This window comes from Oryctolagus cuniculus, chromosome 15 (genome assembly GCF_051225735.1).
Source record: "Oryctolagus cuniculus isolate XC-2025 breed Fujian yellow rabbit chromosome 15, ASM5122573v1, whole genome shotgun sequence".
In the NCBI taxonomy this organism is placed as follows: Eukaryota; Metazoa; Chordata; class Mammalia; order Lagomorpha; family Leporidae; genus Oryctolagus; species Oryctolagus cuniculus.
The window spans coordinates 60,028,574-60,042,151 of NC_142881.1; the positions used below are offsets into that span (position 1 = coordinate 60,028,574).

At 47.8% G+C, this 13,578-nt stretch overlaps 2 protein-coding genes across 16 annotated transcripts in view; both read right to left on the bottom strand.

The window, feature by feature from the left end:
• RUFY2 (RUN and FYVE domain containing 2) overlaps window positions 1-812 on the bottom strand; it is a 43,988-nt gene extending 43,176 nt beyond the window's left edge. For 4 of the 15 annotated variants that reach the window (XR_011382424.2, XM_002718454.6, XM_089314940.1 and 1 more), the window contains exon 1: window positions 65-503. Coding sequence is in view for 10 of the 15 variants with exons in the window: in XM_002718454.6 (XP_002718500.3) it covers window positions 65-173 (109 nt within the window). In the remaining 5 variants the exon portion in view is untranslated. Of the gene's footprint in view, window positions 1-64 lie in introns of all 15 variants that reach the window. The other 11 variants (XR_016222208.1, XM_008270046.5, XM_017348740.4 and 8 more) reach the window with 7 other exon arrangements.
• An 8,269-nt stretch (window positions 813-9,081) lies between these two features.
• DNA2 (DNA replication helicase/nuclease 2) overlaps window positions 9,082-13,578 on the bottom strand; it is a 57,618-nt gene continuing 53,121 nt past the window's right edge. Inside the window, exons 20-21 of the mRNA XM_089314949.1 lie at window positions 12,294-12,442; window positions 9,082-9,687 (exon numbers count right to left, since the gene is read on the bottom strand). Of these exons, the coding sequence (XP_089171075.1) occupies window positions 9,621-9,687; window positions 12,294-12,442 (216 nt within the window). The 3' untranslated portion in view covers window positions 9,082-9,620. The remainder of the gene's footprint in view (window positions 9,688-12,293; window positions 12,443-13,578) is intronic.

Below are 13,578 nucleotides of genomic sequence, written 5' to 3' on the forward strand. Positions count from 1 at the left end.
TCCTCCCCTACCCCCAGGCTACCCGAAGGTCCGGGGGCGCCCCCAGGACCCCGCGTGGGCTCACCCAGCGTCTTGCCCGGCATGGCTCGCCCTCGCCCTCCCTCGGCGTCGGGCACCCAGGCGGAAGCCTGAGACGCGTCTTCCCTCCGCCACCCCCAAACCTGGAAAGTCATCGCCCTGTCGGCCACTGTCCCTCGACCCGGAGACACCCAGGCCGGCCCTGTCCTCGCTCCCGGGGAGCCGTCGGACCTCGAGTCCTCAGTCACTGGGCCTCAGACTGGGGGCGGGGACGCGAAGGGAAACGAGGGGGGCGCGTTGCCATGGCGACCCCGGGAGCCCCCGAGTCCTGGGCTGCCCCCGCCCACCCTAGACTCGGGCCCCAGCTCGGAGTCGGCGGCCCTCCGCGGCCCCCTTCCCGGCCCTCCTCGCCCGGCCGCGACCGGCAGCCCCGGGACTTAGGGCCAGAGGCTCGCTGTCGGCCCGCTCCCCTTACCCATGGCGGCGTCGCGGTCTCGGGCAGGGGCTCCCAGGGCCCGGCCAGCAGCTCCCTCCAGGCGCCGGGCGGCCACCACCGCATCTGCAAGCAGGCCCGCTGCGGCCCACAGCGCCCCCGGCGGCGGGAGGACATCCGGGCGGCTCCGGAGGGCCGGGGCGCCCGCTCCAGGCAGGAGAGAAAACCCGCCCCTGCCCCTCGCGTCCATAGGGACCCGTGCGGGAGGAGCCGGAGGGCTGGATTCCCGCCCGAGACCACCAGCCTCGCCCGGGGCCTCCGCCAGTCGCGGGGGCTGGCCTTGCGAGAGGGTTGGAGCCCCGGGAAACTGCCTGCACCCCCGCGGGCCGGCGGGGATGACATCGACCGCACCTGCCCGGCCTTGCTTTCCCCCTCACAAACGCACAGAGGCTAACAGCGGGCAGAAATCTGCTGAAACTGTGTAGAAAGCCCCAGAGCACGACGTTTAAATCGGCCTGTGAAGTGCCTTGGGAAACGCGGCGAGCAGCAGCCTCCTTAGTCAAGGGCAACAGATGAGATAAAGCCGGTGTCTTCCTGTCCCAGGGAGGTGGAGATTTAAGGCTTCAAGGTTAGAGCACACACCAGGTCTAAGTTATATCAGCTTGGGAAAATAGAGCTGTTACCTAGTTACATCAGCGCCTGCTGAGACTGGCTGAGCTAGATAATAAACCCATATATTCTTGTAATGGGGCGACGTTTTTCTCTGCATCGCTTTGGCCAGTATAAAATTTTTTAAAACCTCTTTGGGTTTTAGCTTTTCTTCATTATGATATAATCACATCTGGATAAAAATGTGTGAAACAGGGGCTGGCATAGCAGGTTAAGCCACTGCCTGGTATGCGGGCATACCATCTAGCCTCCTGGGAAATCCAGGGGAAGACCCAGATAAAGCTCCTGGCTTTGGCCTGGCTCAGCCCTGATCTCTCTGTCTCTCCCTCTCTCTCTCTGTAACTTTGCCTTTCAAATAAACAAATCTTTTTTAAAAATATGAAACATATATATACAGTTTAAAGTGGATAGCTGAGCTGGTTAGCATCACTAAATCAGGCACTGAACAGTGGCCCCCTCCCAGAGAAATGCCCCAAGCTCCAGTCACAATCCCCTCAGAGGTAAATGCTACCCTTCAAAAAAAAAAAATATATATATATATATATTTGAAAGTCAGAAAGAGAGACAAAGATCTTCTATCTGCTGGTTCAATCCCCAAATGCCTGCAACACCCAGGGCTTGGGCCAGGCTGAAGCCAGGAGCCTGGAACTACACCCCCACCCCACCCCATCTCCAAGATGGATGACAGGGGCCCAAGCACTGGAGTCACTACTGCTGCCTGCCATGATGCGTTAGCACGAAGCTGGATTGGAAGCAGAGGTGCTGGAACTCAAACCTGCCTCTGACATGAGATGCTTCACCTGTGTGCCACAACCACTGCCCCATCTTTTTATTTGATTTTATTTGAAAGGCAAAGAAAGATCTTCCTTCCACTGGTTCACTCCCCAAATGCAACAGCAGGGGCTGGGCCAGGCCAAAGCAAGGAGCACAGAACTCAATGCAAGTCTCCCACAATGGGAGAGAGAAAACCCTCCCCTGCCTAAGTCCTTGAGCCTCCAAGAGTATGCATTAGCAAAACTGGAATCAGAAACAGAGTTGGAACTTGCACTAGGATGGCCCAAACATGGTTTTCTTTTTTCAATTTATTAGAAGGAAAGAGAGGAAGAGAGATCTTCCATCCGCTGGTTCACTCCCCCAAATGCCTTCAACTGTTGCGTCTGGGTCAGGCAGAAGTTAAGAGACTGGAACTCATTCTGGGTCTCCCACATGGGTGGCAGAGACCCAAGTACTTGCGTCATAACAAGACATGATTTTCTTACAATGATAACTGTAAAGTTTACAGACATTTGTATAGCATTTGGAAAATGTATATAACCCTGAGTGGAGAACTGGGAAGGCTATTAACTTATAAAACACCTGGGTCTGGAAATGACTTGCCCAAAGTCATGTGCTAATACAGACTATTTCTGCTAGGTGTGCCACAGGGTCTAATCCAATTGGCAGGGTATCTGTGAAAATTACTGGTAAAATTTAAGTCTGCTATTGTTACTACTACTCCTAAAAAAGCAGTAAGTGCTATAAAGCTACCTATAAGTAGTATTATTGTATAAAGATGAAGATAATTCTTTTGGCAGAGGAAAAAATGAGAATGAGCTTTATGTCTTATTAGAGGTTTTTTTGTTTTAAGATTTATGTGTTTATTTGAAAGACAGAGTGACAGATATCTTCCATCTGCTGGTTCACTCCCCAAATGGCCACAACAGCCAGGGCTGAGCCAGGCCAAAACAAGGAGCTAGGAGCTTCATCTGTGTCTCCCATGGGGGTGTCAGGAGCCCAAGTATTTGGGCCATCTGCTGCTGCTTTCCAAGGTGCATTAGCATGGAGCTGGATGGGAAGTAGAGCAGCCGGAACACAAACCAGCACCCATAGGGATGCCAGTATCACAGGTGATGGAACAAGGACATAAGCCTTAGATTCTCACTCATTGCCCAAGAGATAAATATTGGAATTTATTCCTTGCCTTTGAATCTCAATTGGGTCTCCCACCCTATTGCCTTTACATTGCATTCTTTCCCAGGTTCCCAAGGCCCCTGGGCCACCTGAAAGACCAGTTCCAGGAATTTACCTCGCCTGCTGCCCCCTACCCCCACCCCCATCCATATCGCTCCTAAAATATAAAAAGGCCCGGCCCCTGGGATTGGGGACTTCTGCCACATGTTCCATCAATGTGTATGCCAGCAGTTGGTCACCCACCTCTATGATTTTATTTATTTATTTTTGACAGAGTGGACAGTGAGAGAGAGAGACAGAGAAAGGTCTTCCTTTACCGTTGGTTCACTCCCTAATGGCTGCTGCAGCCGGCGCACCGCGCTGATCCGATGGCAGGAGCCAGGTGCTTCTCCTGGTCTCCCATGTGGGTGCAGGGCCCAAGCACTTGGGCCATCCTCCACTGCACTCCCTGGCCACAGCAGAGAGCTGGCCTGGAAGAGGAGCAACCGGGACAGAATCCGGCGCTCCGACCAGGACTAGAACCCGGGTGCCAGTGCCGCAGGTGGAAGATTAGCCTAGTGAGCCGCAGCACTGGCCTATGAATTTATTTTCTCTGAATAAATTGGCTGTAGATTTGTATAATACCTCCTCCTTTCTGCGACTCTTTTCCCAACATTTTTGGTGCCCTATGTGAGGAGGCATTAATCTGTGCCTCTTTTCCTAACAACAGGTGGCAGCTTATCCCACTGTAGCACAATACTGGCTCCACCAGTAAAGTCGCATAAATGATAATGGAAGGGGCCTGTGTTGTGGGGCAGTGTGTCAAGCTGCTCTGATGTCAGCATCCTATATCAGAGTGCCAGTTTCAAGTCCTGGCTGCTCTGCTTCCAGTCCAGCTCCCTTCTGACGTGTCTGGGAAAGCAAGAGAAGATGGCCCAAACACTTGGGCACCTGCTACTGACATGAGAGATCCAGATGGGGGTCCCTAGCTCCTGCCTTAGGCCTGGCCTAGCCCTGGCTGTTACAGCTATTTGAGGAATGAACCAATAGGTGTAAAATCTCTCTCTCTTACACTGCTTTTCAAATAAATAAATAAATCTGTTTTTTAAATGCTAATAGAAGAATATACAAACTCAGAAAGTACAGCAAATAGGAAAAGACATCACAAGGGAATGGCAAAAAGTGTAGTATGGGGAGCATAACTAGCACCTGGGTTCAGTCCCTTGCTTGGCTCCTGACTCCTTTTCTGCCAACGCGGACCCTGGAAAGCAGCAGAGAGCTCGAGTAGCTGCGTTCCTGCCATCCGCGTGGGTGACCTGGATTACCTCCCAGCTCCGGGCCTGGGCCCAACTGGTAGGAGCTCTTCCTGTTTAGCTGCCTTTCTCTCAAAAAAAAAAAAAAAAAAAAATTAGAGAATAACACCTATTACAAGCCATGGGCTCGAATCTATTAGTGGGATATGAAAGAAATTTTCATAGGTTGCAATCAGTTTTATTTTTAATGGAATGGAGGAGGAAGTATCAGGGCATATCACATATAGGGTTAACAGTAGTGTTTCAGATGCACACATACATATATCTACGCTCACTCATGATGTAAAATATATTTCTGTGGCAGCCATTGGCCCAGCAGTTAAGATGCTTGTTGGCCGGTGCCACGGCTCACTAGGCTAATCCTCCGCCTAGCGGCGCCGGCACACCGGGTTCTAGTCCCGGTCGGGGCGCCGGATTCTGTCCCGGTTGCCCCTCTTCCAGGCCAGCTCTCTGCTGTGGCCAGGGAGTGCAGTGGAGGATGGCCCAGGTGCTTGGGCCCTGCACCCCATGGGAGACCAGGAAAAGCACCTGGCTCCTGGCTCCTGCCATCGGATCAGTGCGGTGCGCCGGCCGCAGCACGCCGGCCGCGGCAGCCATTGGAGGGTGAACCAACGGCAAAAGGAAGACCTTTCTCTCTGTCTCTCTCTCTCACTGTCCACTCTGCCTGTCAAAAAAAAAAAATAAAAATAAATAAAAAAAAGATGCTTGTTAATATACCCATGTCCCACACTGGCGTACCTGGGTTCAATACCTGGATCCACCTCCTGATTGCAGCTTCTTGCTGTTACAGACCTTGAGGGCAGTGGTGCTGGCTCAAGCAATTGCAACCCAAGCTGTGTGAAAGAACTGGACTGGGTTCCTGACTCCTAGCTTCCACTTGGCAGAGCCCCAGCCATTGCAGTATTTGGGGCACAAACTAGCAGTTCTTTTAAGAAATGTGTTTCCTAGGGTGGGTGGTTGTTGTAGAGTGGGTAAAGCTGTTGCTTGGGACCCCACACTCCATATTGGAGGCTTGGCATCAAGTCCCAGGTCATCTGTTTCTGACCCAGCTCCCTGCTAATGCCCCTGGGAGGCAGCAGATAATGGCTCAGGTACTTGAGTTCCTGCCACCCATATGGGAGACCCAGATAGAGTTCCTGGTTCCTAGTTTTGGTCTGGTCCAGGCTTGGCTGTTGTGGCCATTTGGGGAGTAAATCAACAGACAGAAAGGGGCCAGCACTGTGGCATAGTGGGTTAACGCCCTGGCCTGAAGCGACGGCATCCCATATGGGGAGTGAACCAGCAGATGGAAGACTCTCTGCCTCTCCTCTCTCTGTGTAACTCTTTCAAATAAATAAATAAAATCTTTTTTAAAAAATATTTATTTGAGAGGTAGAGTTACAGACAGTAACAGGTTCAATCCCCAGATGGTCACAATGGCTGGAGCTGCGCTGATCCGAAGCCAGGAGCCAGGAGCTTCTTCCTGGTCTCCCACATGGGTGCAGGGGCCCAAGCACTTGGGCCACCTTCTACTGCTTTTCCAGGCCATAGCAGAGAGCTGGATTGAAAGAGGGACAGCCGGGACTAGAACCAGCGCCCATATGGGATGCCAGCACCGCAGGCAGAGGATTAACCTACTGCGCCACGGTGCCAGCCCAAAAAAATAAATCTTAAAAAAAAAAAAGAAAGAGCCGGCGCCGTGGCTCAATAGGCTAATCCTCCACCTTGCGGCGCCGGCACACCGGGTTCTAGTCCGGTTGGGGCGCCGGATTCTGTCCCGGTTGCCCCTCTTCCAGGCCAGCCCTCTGCTGTGGCCAGGGAGTGCAGTGGAGGATGGCCCAGGTGCTTGGGCCCTGCACCCCATGGGAGACCAGGAAAAGCACCTGGATCCTGGCTCCTGCCATCGGATCAGCGCGGTGCGCCGGCTGCAGCGGTGGCCATTGGAGGGTGAACCAACGGCAAAGGAAGACCTTTCTCTCTCTGTCTCTCTCTCTCACTGTCCACTCTGCCTATCAAAAATAAAAAAAAAATAAATAAATAAAAAAAAGAAAGACGGAAGATCTTTGTCTTTTTTTTTTTAAATAAATCAATCTTTAAAAAATGTTAATTGTATTTCTTATTATGGATGATGGCTATTATAGGTTTTTTTTTTTTTTTTTTTTTTTTTTTATTGACAGGCAGAGTGGACAGTGAGAGAGACAGAGAGAAAGGTCTTCCTTTTTTCCGTTGGTTCACCCCTCAATGGCCACTGCGGCCAGCACGCTACGGCCGGCGCACCGCGCTGATCCGATGGCAGGAGCCAGGTACTTTTTGTTTTTTGGATAGGCAGAGTGGACAGTGAGAGAGAGAGACAGACAGAGAGAAAGGTCTTCCTTTACCATTGGTTCACCCTCCAATGGCCACTACGGCCCGCACACTGCGGCCGGTGCACCGTGCTGATCCGAAGCCAGGAGCCAGGTGCTTCTCCTGGTCTCCCATGGGGTGCAGGGCCCAAGTACTTGAGCCATCCTTCACTGCCCTCCCTGGCCACAGCAGAGAGCTGGCCTGGAAGAGGAGCGACCAGGACAGAATCCGGCGCCCCGACCAGGACTAGAACTTGGTGTGCCAGCGCCGCAGGCGGAGGATTAGCCTAGTGAGCTGTGGCGCTGGCCGGCTATTCCAGTTTTTTAAAAACTAGTCTAGATTATAATAAACCAAACTACTAATAGTTGCTACTGAAAGGTGAGATTACAAAGAAATTTCATTAACTAAAATCTATTGTTTCAAAGTCTCACAAAAATTGTGTACTGCTCGCTAATTAGAAGGAAAAATGTTGTAAGGAAAGAAAAATTATGTCAAAACTTTTAAGCTCAGAGAACTGTGCTAGATGTTATCACTTACAGAAATAGTGATCACAGGATTTAGGCATTAGATGAAAGTGGAAATTTCCATCTTGTGTGCAATGAACCAGAAAGCAGTTATGTAACTGGAATCTGGAAAACAGGGAGGATATAGGTTTGGTAAACAGCCAAGTAGATGAAGTTTGTAGCCAGTGACTCTCCAGGGAGAAAGAGGAGGACAACACTGGACACAGAGCTCTGGGGAGGACCTGTCTTTATAGAGAATGAGGGACAGGAAAAGAAAAAGAATCAGGTGGTAGCAAGAAGAGGTCAGGAGGCAGAAACCCTGACCCGAGGGAAGCTACTGGAATGGCTGTATTGGTTCCCCACCCTGGCTTCACACTTGTGCGAGAAAAGCCTCCTGTAGACGAATGGTGACTCTGATCTGGAACCACAAACAAGGAGAGTCCAAAAATGTTGGTGGCTGGTAGCCACTGCTGCTCTTAGTCGTTAGCATGCGTGACACAACTGTGCTGCACTTGTAGCTCCCAGAGGGCCTGGTCTGGGTTTAACCCTCAACTCACAGCATCTATTTATAGAAGACATATCCTAAATTCTTTCAAGTACTGAAAATGCTAGAAAGTTGTGGCCAAGACGACGGAAAACAGCAGGAAGGCTGAACTCCCCAAGCTCTTCCGTGGGGCTTTACCTTCCAGGCCAAACAGACCTGGTAGGACGAGGTCACTGACTAAACCAAAACAATGGTCCTACTCATCTCACTCCCAGGACCTGAAATTAGCTCAGATTCCTCCCTGCTTCACACTCTCATGATGCGTAAGCAACACCTGCGCTCCGTCACAGCAACCTTTCTAGTTTCTCCAGACCAGTCTGATCTATTCTGTTTCCATATTCAAGCCCATCCTGTTTCTCCTTCATAAATCTCTTTGTAGGGGCCAATGCTGTGGTGCAGTGGGCTAAGCATCTGCAAATGTGTGCAGGTTCAAGTCCCAGCTGCTCCATTTCTGACCCAGTTCCCTGATAATGCACCTGGCAAGGCAGCAGAAGATAGCTCAAGTCTTTGGGCCCACATGGAGTTTCAAGTACCTGGCTGCAGCCTAGCCCAGCCCTGGCCATTGCAACCATCTCGGGAATGAACCAGCGGGAGAAAGATCTCTCTCTCTCTCTCAAACTCTTCCTTTCAAATAAATAAATAAATCTTGAGAAAAAAATCTCCATAAAAATCAACACTCTTTGGTTTCAGCTACTTAAAAAATGATTAATACTTCACTTAGCACTGCTGGAAAAAATGCCAAACAACCCTGATTATAACCATTTTTCAGTAGTAATAATAAACACAGTAAAATCCTTCAGTAGAAAACAATTTATTAAATAACAACTTCAAGTATTAACTTAAGAAAAAGAGGTAGAAGCAACTATTTTAACATTAACACTCATTTAGAAAAAACAAAAACAAAAAAACAAACAAAAAACAAAAACCTCAACAGAAAGGGAAGGCTCCCCACCATGGACATGGATACACTGAGGTAAAAATCTCTTACCATGCACAAATTCACCACTTTGAGATAACTCTGCTTTAGAAATGTCTTTACACAATCAGGAAAAATCCAGAAAGGCTCCAGACTAAGGAGTAAATGAATGTGAATGAAGGGGAAACAGGGATATGCCTTTTCAATTTATCAATTCAGAAAAAAATTCTTCTCAAAAGATTAAGAATTATGTTCCTTCATGTCAAATCTACTCTAGAATACCAAAATACTGAATATAAAAAAAGAGGCCATTAAGGGGGCATAGGAAATGAACCAGACACAATCAATTCACAGTTGTAGTTTAAAACACCAGGTTTAAAGTGAAAACATATTTAGTTCCAGAAAACAAGGTCAGGAAAAAGACAAACAGCATAATGGCCTTTGGATCAGGGGCCTCAATTAATAGAGAAGAATCACTTCTATGTTCTCATCATAACAAAATTGTGCTTAAATGATGAAAAAAAAATCAACTTTATTCTTTCCATCTTTCAAATAAAACTCTTACAAGTAAATTCAACTAAATTAAATTAGTCTTAAAATTTTGGGCTTCAAAGTGTGGAGTTCAGATCCAATAGTTAATCCATCCAAAAGTTAATCCATTTCTTTGGGTCATGCAAAAATACAACTGACATACAACTGATAAATGTAGACTTTACACAGCTTGGGGCAAACCTGTACTTACAAAAACACCATTAAATTTGTGTGGCAGAAGAGTTTTAGGTTTAATAAAATTATTCCAAAAAATAAATAAATAAACTACTGGAACACTGAACACACAGCTCATTTTGTACTTCTTGGACACAAGTTATTTTCACAGTCTAACCAGCCATTATTTATATCAAACTCAAAGGACGAGTATGAGGAGGCACTAGCTAGCATGACAACGTCCAAGTAAGAAAGGAAAAACAGTGCTTTATCCTCTTTGAAAATCACCCAGGATGTAGCAAAGACTTTCATGTTCTCTTGATGGAAGATCAACAATATAAAAGAAATTAAGGAAGACATATTAAAACTTTTTTTTTTTTTTTTTTTTTGACAGGCAGAGTGGACAGTGAGAGAGAGAGACAGAGAGAAAGGTCTTCCTTTGCCGTTGGTTCACCCTCCAATGGCCGCCGCGGCCGGCGCGCTGCGGCCGGCGCACCGCGCTGATCCGATGGCAGGAGCCAGGAGCCAGGTCTCCCATGGGGTGCAGGCCCAAGCACCTGGGCCATCCTCCACTGCACTCCCTGGCCACAGCAGAGAGCTGGCCTGGAAGAGGGGCAACCGGGACAGAATCCGGCGCCCCAACCGGGACTAGAACCCGGTGTGCCGGCGCCGCTAGGCGGAGGATTAGCCTAGTAAGCCGCGGCGCCGGTCCGACATATTAAAACTTCTATGACATTATTATTTAACATTTTATAATTTGGTTTGCGAGACTGCAAAAAGAAAGATGGAAAGATCTTTATAACATTCTATGCATAGGTAGGTATTTAAGATTTATATGTAAGCAGTAAGATTTATACATGTTAGCCTAATACCTTAATATATATATAAGCTTTACTATTTTTTTTTTAAATTTTTTGACAGGCAGAGTTAAGACAATGAGAGAGAGACAGAGAAAGGTCTTCCTTCCGTTGGTTCACCCCCCAGGTGGCTGCTACGGCTGGCGCACAGCACCGATCTGAAGCCAGGAGCCAGATGCTTCCTCCTGGTCTCCCATGTGGGTGCAGGGCCCAACCACTTGGGCCATCCTCCACTGCACTCCTGGGCCACAGCAGAGAGCTGACTGGAAGAGGAGCAACCGGGACAGAATCTGGCGCCCCGACCGGAACTAGAACCCGGGGTGCCGGTGCTGCAGGCGGAGGGTTAGCCTAGTGAGCTGCGGCGCCGGCCTATGAGCTTTACTTAAAAATATATATATATATTTATTTACTTGAGAGAGTTACAGAAACAGGAAGAGACAGAGAGGTCTTCCACCAACTAGTTCACTTCCCAGATGGCTACAACACCCAGAGCTAGCTGATCTGAAGCCAGGAGCTTCTTCTGGGTTTCCCATGAGGGTACAGGGGCCCAAGGACTTAGGCCATCTTCCACTGCTTTTCCAGGCCATCAGTAGGGAGCTAGATCAGAAGTACAGCAGCTGGGATTTGAACCAGCACCCATGCAGGATGCCAGTACCTTAAATGCTTAACCTACTACACCACAGTGCCAGCCCCAAGCTTTACTTTTAAAATTATCGGGTTGGCACTTTGGCGTAGTGGGTAAAGAAGCCGCCTGCAGTGCTGGCATCCTACATGGGTGCCAGTTTGAGTCCCGGCTGCTCCACTTCATATCCAGATCTCTGCTCTGGCCTGGGAAAGCAATGGAAGATTTTGGGCCTCTGCACCCACATGGAAGACCAGGAAGAAGCTCCTGGCTCCTGGCTTTGGACTGGCGTAGCTCCAGCCATTGAGGCAAACTGGGGAGTGAACCATCGGGTGAAAGATCTCTCTCTCTGCCTCTCCTCTCTGTTTAACTGACTTTCGAGTAAAATAAATAAATCTTTTAAAAAAATTATCTATTTAAAAATTAACCTGGGGGTTTGCACTGTGGCATAGTAGGTTAAGACTCTGCCTGTGGTACTGGCATCTTATAGAACATAGGTGCCAGTTCAAGTTCCGAATCCCAGCTGCTCCACTTCTGATCCAGCTCCCTGTTGATGGCCTGGGAAAGCAGTGGAATATGGCCCAAGGGCTTGGGTCCCTGCATCCACATGGGAGATCCAGATGATGCTCCTGGCTCATGGCTTTAGATTGGCCCAGCTCTACCCATTGCAGTCTTTTGGGGGAGTGAACCAGTGGATGGAAGACCTCTCTGTCTCTCGCTCTGTCTGTAACACTGTAACACTGTTTCTCAAATGAGTAAATAAATCTTAAAAAAAAAAAAAACCTACCACATGATAAGGAATGATTTTCCACTTTTTAATATAATGCTTTGTCTGAGATTTTAAAAAGACTATAGGGGCCAGCGCTGTGATGTAGTGGGTAAAGCTGCCACCTGCAGTGCCGGCATCCTATATGGGTGCCAGTTCAAGTCCTGGCTGGGCTGCTATACTTCCAATCCAGCTCTCTGCTATGGCCTGGGAAAGCAGTGGAAGATGGCCCAAGTCCTTGGGCCCCAGCACCCATATGGGAGACCGGGAAGAAGCTCCTGGCTCCTGCCTTCAGATTGGTGCAGCTCCGGTCGTTGCAGCCAATTAGGGAGTCAACCAGTGGATGGAAGACCTCTCTCTATGCCTCTCCTTCTCTTTCAAAAAATAAAATAAAAAGCTATAAATTTGGGGTGAGAGGAGCCAAAAGGGATAAGCAATCACCCCACCAGTGCTGGTCCTAGGGCCACAGATCAAGTACCTTCTTTGCCTTCCCCATTTCACAAACATCCTTCTCTGTTTCCTTCCTTCTTTCACTGCTGGCTTAACATCATCTGCAGTGAACTGTTTTCTCTTTCCTCTCTACAATCAGTTCTCTGAAGCAGGCCCATGGAAAACACAAGATACTGAGCTTTTATACACAAAAGTGCATTTTAAATGCTCACTCTGGCACAAGTGTGAGCACACGACAAAAAGGATATGAGTTTTTCTGAATTTAGATGACCAAGCAGCTTCTCCAAGGGAGCATAGCGGTTTAATGAGGGCGCAGAGCCCAGGAGAATCAGTTTATGTTTGGCTCTGGTTAGAGCAACGTTAAGACGGCGCCAGTCTTTCAGGAGTTCACCAAGCTGTAAGAGATACAATTTTCAATTATTTGAGTCTCATTATATTCCCATTTGTTCTGACAAAAAAACAGGGTTGTCTTGAATTATCTTCCTACTTTTAAACACAGATTACCTAAAAGATACATAAACACGTTGAAAATGCTAGGCTGTCCGCAAACTTTGCTCACAGTATCAACTTCACATATTTTATGTGATACCCTCGTCATAATTTTAAATTATTACATACAATAAAAATAAAAAATTGATGTTATCTCTACTCACTGTGGCAATGGTTGTTATAGTAACAAAAAGTTGTTACACTGACAGATTCAGGGAGTGGCTGAATATAATGTAACAGAGTTATACAACAGACAACCACACAACCCTAAGAACAAAATGGAACTGCTCTCTATGAATGTACTCAATTGGAAAGGTCTCTGAGCCAATTAAGTGGAAAAAGCAAAGCCCAGGATAGTGTGTATACTACCTAGGTTACCAAAAGCACCAAAATGTGAATACACTTGAAGTAAGAAAGGAGAAGATGAGAGATGCAGTAGGAAGGAGACTTTTTTACCATGCATATTGTAAAAACCATACAAAAATGAATTAAAGGCAAAAATGCAAAGAACAAATAAAATGAAACCAGAATTATTATTCAGACTTTAAATGGAAGCATGAAAAAATAGCCATCAGGGAAATGCAAACAGAAACCACATGAGAAATCACCTCACTCAAATTATATGGGCTATCATCAAAAAGACAACAAATGACAGGAGCTGGTGAGGATGTGAAGAGGAAACCCTTGCACAGTGTTGGCAGGAACGTAAATTAGTACAGTCATTGTGGAAAACAGTATGGAGTTTCTTCAAAAAATTGGTATAACTGTTACTAGGAAGAGTTGCAGATTGGTGCCTCCTCACATGGAGCACCAAAATGCTAGGAAAAGAGGCCCAGAATAGAGAGGAGGTAGTGTAGGAATTTACAACCAGACCGAATTTATTCAGAGAAAATAAATTCATAGAAGTGGGTGACCAACTACACATTGATGGAACACGTGGCAGAAGGCCCTGACGCCCAGGGGCTGGGCCTTTTTAAGCAGGGCTAGGGATGGGGTGGGGTAGGGGACAGCAGGCAGATGGGAATTCCTGGAACTGGTCTTT